This window comes from Nelumbo lutea, chromosome 2, assembly GCF_056320005.1.
Source record: "Nelumbo lutea isolate HS-2025 chromosome 2, American lotus-T2T, whole genome shotgun sequence".
NCBI lineage: Eukaryota > Viridiplantae > Streptophyta > Magnoliopsida > Proteales > Nelumbonaceae > Nelumbo > Nelumbo lutea.
In genome coordinates this window covers 13,257,766-13,264,986 of record NC_142685.1, presented here as the reverse complement: position 1 = coordinate 13,264,986, position 7,221 = coordinate 13,257,766, and the positions used below count along the sequence as shown (strand labels likewise).

Genomic DNA, 7,221 nt, shown 5'->3' with positions numbered 1-7,221 from the left:
TCATGGGATTGGATTAGACCTAATCCATTTATAATAGACTCACATTGGACTGGATCAGATTGGGCCAAATCCAGTCCAATGAACACCCCTACGTGCATACAAAGTACAAGCAGATTAATTGATTAAATATGCTAGGAATATGTGAGTGAATATAGCACATACATATTTGAGAGAGCTCCATTCCCACTCATGTTTCTCTCGTAAGAAATATAATTTGCTTCTCAAATAATAACAAGCAACTGTGTAAATAGGCTAGTCCGGGTCCATGAGCCCAATAGTAAAGCTAAAGCCTAAGTGTCATAAGAGTGAATATATTAAGAATTTTATAATTGCCTGAATTATTAACCACTAATAAGAACTAAAATGAAGGAAAATATAAAAAAAAACAAGAATAATAAAAATATACAACAATAGATGAATTGACAAATGAAAAGAGAGGAAGGAGCTTCTGAAAGAAACCTGAACAGAAATTTTTATAATCTCCTGGGGCCAAAGTATATTGATAAGATTTTCAGATTTTGGGTCACTTTAGATAATAAATTTCCGTGGGCCAAACCCAGGCGACATTCAATAAATCGGGCTGGACTTGTAAGTGAAGCATACCTGTTGGGGCCTATAGGACTAGGGGCAGGTGTGGACTATCCATATCAAGGGAAGGAATTTCTGTATCGAAGAAGGTAAATACTAAAGGGTTCAACTATGATATGGAAAATAAATTTTTTAGGCTTGGGTAAAATAAACTTCTTAGTCCTTTCAAACAAAAAAAAAAAAAAAAGAAGAAAAAGAAAAAAAAATGAACTTACTTAGTTAATACAATTTATAAGGAGCGATGGATTGTTATGTCAAATGTGTTTTCGCTTTTTTTAATTTTGTCCCTTATTCCTTTTATATTCTGATTTGGCCTCTTCTAGGAGGTTGTTTGATTCTCTCCCTCTTTTTTTTTTTTTTCTCTCTCTCCCCATGCCGGACCGAGTATTGAACGTATGGACAACAGACAATTCATCATTCACATGAGAATCAATATAAAAGGGTCTCCCTTAACTAGCTCCATTATTGGGAACTTTTCGACCCCCAAACCAGTTATTTTCTGTGCTATCTTGAATTATTAAAGATCTGAAAATTTGGATGGAATTTCAATTTTGGAGAGTTCTAACAGCATGTGCGGTGTACTATTTATATTTGTACTCTTCCCAAACTAAGGCCATTACCTCAATTGGGGAAGAGAGAATGTGGATGGGCATATGATATCATATCAGGAGCTTCTCCATCTGGGATGGTCTAGATCAGTCTTATTCACATTGTTGCATATCTTTAGAGAAGAAGCATTAGTCCAAGCACATGGCTAGAGGCATGTTTTTTTGAATGTGGGCTGAGCCCACCATAAATTTTACTTTGGATGCCCACGGAAGCCCAAACAATTAGCTCAGATACTTTGGATGCCCGGGTTGACTTGGCCTGTGCATCTCCCTCGCATATGTCTGCAGCAGCTGATCCAATGTTTGGAAGAACGTCGTCCAAGTTCAAAAGACATTCCAAATAAACATTCAATTTTTATGTAAATTGGAGATTCCAACTATCTCGCTCTCTAGGCCTATCTCATATTTGAACAGAAAGTAGTACAGATCGACGGAACAAGGATGAAAGTTGAACCCCTGTGTCTGTGTCCTACAAATAGAGTAAAAACTAGAGAGAGAGAGAGAGAGAGAGAGAGATTCTCGAAGTTGTAAGTGAAAAAAAAAAACTTAAGAGGGAGGGAGGGAGGTTGTTTTCAAGAGTTCAATCAGTCCTCAAATTAAGGGGTTTCCCATATGACCTTTCTCCCGCAAGAAGACATGAGATTAGGCACCCCACATTGACGTGTTGACGAAATGAATTGATTTAACGATGGTCGATGGAGAAAGCACGGATAGGCCACCTCTGCCTTTACTAATGAGTGGTAATTTCTCCTGTGCTTCGTCCCTACGAAAATGACCCCATTGACATGACGACACGGTACTCCAACATTGCTTTTACTTGCTTTTATAAAGTGGGGGGAAAAGTATTATGACACCTGAATCGCTTGATTTTGGAAGGTTAGTGCAACTGGGAACCATTGGATCGGAGGTTGGGCCCCAACCAAGAGTTTCATGGTGAAATCTACCTGTTTCGTCGGTGCCTTGTCTTCTGAATCATTCGGAACGTTCCGATGTCAATACAAATAGAAGTATATCTCTGTACTTCGTAGGTCCAGCTGCGTAGTATTTAGCAGGCTTGCAGCGTGAGAAGGACCTCCTCTGTGTCGGTGTTGCGGAAAGTATTATAATAACCATTTTCATGTCTCCCTACAGCTTAGTCTGTCGTACCCTCATCATTTTTGCAGGTCTTTGTGCTGTTGCTCAATGCAAGCTTTCATCTAATCACTATTCATCGACATGCCCAGAAGCTCTTTCCATTGTCAATAATGCTGTAATTGCAGCTATTAAGAAGGAGATGCGAATCGGTGCCTCTCTACTTCGATTACATTTTCATGACTGTTTCGTAAATGTAAGCATTGTTTTGACCCCCGACCTATCATGCATCAATTTGTGTTTATGTTTAATGATTAGGTTAACGGACTGGCAGCTAATAATCGATCGATGCACTGTTTCTGATTATAAGGGCTGCGACGGATCCATACTTCTGGATGACACGGCGAGCTTCACTGGGGAGAAAACAGCAGTTCCCAACAATAACTCTGTTCGAGGGTTCGACGTTGTCGATGACATAAAATCACGCTTGGAGAAGAAGTGCCCTGGAGTTGTGTCGTGTGCTGATATTCTCGCTCTAGCAGCTCGTGATTCGGTTGTATATGTGAAGAAACCCCACCACATGAACATTGTCGATTTTTCTGTAGTGGCACTACTCTCTCTCTCTCTAGAAATGGACAGCTGGGTCAACGTTATTAGCTGTGTCGACTTCACTATTCAGCATTGAGTCGGCACGGATGAAAACTCAGGCCCTTCAACTTTGGTCGGCTAATCTTGTTGATATTTGATTACCTCTCTCGAGTCAGCTACTTGAGACTCCGAGTTAACTCTAGAATTTGCGACACTTGAATTAATGTTGGCAACTCCTGGTCTGTCTCAAACCTGTCTTGTATTTCAATGCAACCCACCCAGTTAAAATTAGGATCAAAATTATATTATATATGATAATCCGATATTTTCAGTTAGGGTTGAGTACTGGTTGATAACGAGTTTTTGGTCTAAGGTAAGGTAAAGAAACAGTTTGTTTAGCGTTTGCGCTGATTGAAGAAGAGTTCCAAAAGTGGAGTTGCAATGAGAATGAGATAGCTACTCTGGCACACGTTTGCTGTGATTTTGTGGACCGAACCGTTGAGCCGGGTCCGATGGTGAACAGCTGGTCAGCTGGATGTGGGGGACACCGACACCCTATACAGAGAGAGAGAGAGAGGGGGGGGGGGGTTATAGTTAATTTCTGGGGGTAGCTCTGGAAATCCAATATTAATTATCACCTAAAATTTGTATTTTGATGATTTTTAGATGAATTGAAATTGACGTGGAGTCTGGTCTGTATTTTTCAGCTGGGTGGGCCTTCATGGACAGTTGAACTAGGAAGAAGAGATTCTATTACAGCCAATTTAACAGCTGCAAATTCTGATATCCCAGCACCCACCTCAAATCTTAGCGTCCTTGAAACTAGATTTGCTGCGAAGGGGCTTTCTGTGAAAGACATGGTGGCTCTTTCAGGTACGTACGTTTAGGATGAAGATGAAATGAAGGTTGGCTCTTGGCTCATGAAACGAAACTCCTAATTAATTATTAACTTATTTTAAAGAGAACGGCACTGTTGTATATCCCCTATTAATTATATTTTGAAAAGTAGGTAGTAAAATTAAGATTTGTTTAATTCAACTGGTTCACCCTGGCCGGTTATTGCAGGTTCACACACAATTGGGCTAGCCAGGTGCACAACGTTCCGTAGTCGGATCTACAACGACTCCAACATCGATGGCACCTTGGCAATGTCGTTGCAGCGCAAGTGCCCAAGAAGTGGTAACGATAGCAAACTTGCAGGCCTCGATGCACAAACCCCAACATACTTCGATAACTATTATTATAAGAACTTGTTGAAGGGAAAGGGGCTTCTTCATACTGATCAGGAGCTATTTAATGGAAGCTCCTCCACTGATTCTCTGGTTAAGAAATATGTCGGCAACCCATCCAAGTTCTTTAAGGATTTCGCCAAAGCCATGGTTAAGATGGGTAACATTAGTCCTCTCACAGGTAGTGAAGGGGAGATCAGACTCAATTGTAGAAAGGTTAATTAATTACGGTCGATGCATTGGGTCTTGGAGTGGGTCACGCTATGCACATGCTCTCTCACTCCTGCAGGATTTGGCTTTGATCGAGGGTCCCCCGCCAAGTGCGAAGCCTCCTACATATCTTATATTTTAATTATCTATCTACCGTATAATACAATAACACTTTCATTAATATTTGTATACATTAGTTTATAATTAGCTTGTCTTTTTAATCAAAGGAAATTTATTTTCTGTATATTTTAGCTCCTTAAGATCATTAATTAAGAGAGAATTACAAGGAACAACCTAACCTGTTCCTGTTAACAACTTAAGATAGGGCTAAGGTACCAACAAACGATCTTAATTATCACTTGCATGGTTAGATGGGAGATTTTAGATCTCTTCAAAATCCAATAAGGCTGCGTTTGATTTAAACCAAAAAGGCAGGGATAGCCAGCAAGGGTGCATTTATACTAGTGCAATTTTATTTGCACTAATATAAATACATGGGAGTGCAAACAAAAAAATGCAAATTCTAGTTTAATTTTTTTTTGGGTTTTACTTTATTCTGTTTTATATCTTAATTTTTATTGCAATTAAACAAAATAAATTAAAATTTGAAAGAAAAATAGGTCAGAAATTACACTTAAATTATTTGCACTGTCATAGTTTTGCATCAATATTATAAATTTATTTGTATTACAACTAAACACAACTAAAAGAATGGATATTCCACTAGAAGAAAATTGTTGGGAAATGGGGTCATTGAAATTTTAGAGGAGAAGCTCTGAGACGCATCTAGAGGCACCGTCTTTAGAAAGTTATTTGCCCCCACTCAATTTCACTGAGTTTGTTATTGGGTTATAGGCAAATCCATTCTCAGGATATAACAGAGCCTTGAGCAAGAATCTACAACTAGCAAAGTTGAAGAGTGTTTGAAGAAACATTCTATGAGACTGTAGCAGACCGGATTGAGAGAGAGAGAGAGAGAGAGTGAGTGAGTGAATTTTGAAGTTGTGTGTGAAATGCCTGATTTATGCTCTTTAAATAATTTCTGAAGAGTTATGAAAAAAATGTAGGTGTTAGTTCAGAAAAGACACTTTGAATAGTCACAATTTCAAACATTGTGACTGTTTAAAAGGTAATTAACATTAATGATTGTTAAATTTGAATTGTGCATCTTGATCATATTGAATTGAATCATGACCTTTGATTCCCATCAACGGTGATCAACGATCAGCATCGCATCAAAACCAAATCCACCCTTTGCGAGCCACACGGGTGCACGCAAAGTGCACCTCTAAAGCGTCTCATTGCGCCGCACAAACACGTGCATTGGACGGTATCAAACCTCTATACTCTCCTCTACTATTTCTAAGAAGTATAAATCGGCTCCTATTAAAGAACCCAAAACAAAACTTGCAAATGTCCAATGTGAAATAAGTTCAAAACTAGTTTTAACAAGAGAAAAGTTGTTTCCTAAAACAAGTGTACATATGCAATTTTTCATGTAATTGTCCAATCAAATCCATTGGATTTAATCTCTAATGAGATTAAAATCCTACAAAAATCTTCAGTACTATTCCATTTATTGAATCAATGTGAATAAATGCAAATAGATGTTTTTTCCTACGACCAAGTAAGCTAATTAAAATTACAAAGAGACACTCAGACACTAGCAGAAGTCATCAATTTATTTTTACTGAACCATAACCATAACCATTAAAATCAAAACCAAGTAAGATTATTACTTGATGATACTTATATGTAGCAAAACCACAACTGAATGGTCCAGTACTAAAAGAAAACTGAAAACAACTAACAAGAGAGTTTTAATATAATTAATAATTAATATCCAGCTTAATTTCTTTAACATACATCTTTATCGAAACTAGTATGACATCTCTCCATCCGTGGTTTCTTCACAAATGAGAGATATGAAACTCTTATATATTTCATGCTTAACAAGATACGTTGATATGACAGAGTAAAGCAGATCGACCATGGGTTGCCTACATCTGTTTTCGATTCACTTTCCTACAATTATTAACCCGAACTTGTCCTTGATTTCCGGTCAATGTTCTTATATTTCCTATTTTAATCAGACTTGGCGAAATCTATTGAGAAAGCGCCTGGGTTTAAGCTGTATTTCTTCACTAGAGCATCGGTAAAGTCATTAAACAAAGCTTGATATGTGGGAATAAAACCATTATTCCTCACCAATTTCTTTAAATATGTTACAGTTAATGCGCTAAAAATTAAATATTTTATATTTTATTTTGTTTTCTCTAGAACATGTAAAAGATAATTTTAGTTGAGTTTTCTATCATTTTTGTAAACTTGGTTAGTTGTAAAAGAGTACAAAAGAAGCCTCTATTCGGCTTGTTTAAAAAGCTATCTTTTGGTATTACTCTTTGTAAGAAATCAGAATACGTATGAAGATGATTTTTTTTCAGCCATTCTCTTGTTGTTTTTGCTTTGTTTCTACTTGCATGTAAGTCCTCTGTTTAGAATATATTCTCCACTTTACATGCACCCATAGTTGGTTGAAACTACAGCCAAAATCTAACAAGACCTGCATGGATCGTTAGATTGTGAAAATCAAACAATAACCAACACTAACATTGTTAATTTAAGCACTGATGAGGGCAGATTTGGCCCTCTAGTGAAATTGTGACATGCGACACCTCGTGACAACTAGGTAAACACCTAGCTAACAAACTTACGAAGTTGGTGACACACCGGGCACCAGTCTAGCTGGCCTGGCACGACCTGCGTGCGGCCTGACACACGGCCCACGCGAACTGCGCGCGGCCCACGCAAACTGTGCATGACCTGGCACACGGCCTACGCGAACTGCGCGCGGCCTGGCACGCGGCCTGCGTGACCTAGCCGACCTGGACCAGCCTAGCACATGATCCGGCCAAGCCGCCCATAAG

At 38.5% G+C, this 7,221-nt stretch overlaps 1 protein-coding gene across 2 annotated transcripts; it reads left to right on the top strand.

The window, feature by feature from the left end:
• The first annotated feature begins 2,052 nt into the window (after positions 1-2,052).
• LOC148868661 (peroxidase 4-like) lies at positions 2,053-4,538 on the top strand. Of its 2 annotated transcripts, none has more exons than XM_088971206.1 (4): positions 2,053-2,523; positions 2,638-2,820; positions 3,563-3,728; positions 3,921-4,538. In XM_088971206.1, the coding sequence occupies exons 1-4, from the start codon at positions 2,314-2,316 to the stop codon at positions 4,307-4,309; spliced, it is 948 nt and encodes a 315-aa protein (XP_088827332.1). In that variant the 5' UTR covers positions 2,053-2,313; the 3' UTR covers positions 4,310-4,538. The 2 variants fall into 2 exon arrangements, with proteins under 2 accessions (XP_088827332.1, XP_088827331.1); XM_088971205.1 differs by having other exon boundaries at positions 2,216-2,523; positions 2,602-2,820.
• The last annotated feature ends 2,683 nt before the right edge of the window (positions 4,539-7,221 follow it).

Excerpts from the sequence above, each read along its gene's own strand:
- LOC148868661 (XM_088971205.1), top strand. The coding sequence starts at position 2,314 with ATGTCTCCCTACAGCTTAGTCTGTCGTACCCTCATCATTTTTGCAGGT. Across the intron at positions 2,524-2,601 it reads TTCATGACTGTTTCGTAAAT|CTAATAATCGATCGATGCAC; the intron begins GTAAGCATTGTT and ends ACGGACTGGCAG. Across the intron at positions 2,821-3,562 it reads CTCTAGCAGCTCGTGATTCG|CTGGGTGGGCCTTCATGGAC; the intron begins GTTGTATATGTG and ends TGTATTTTTCAG.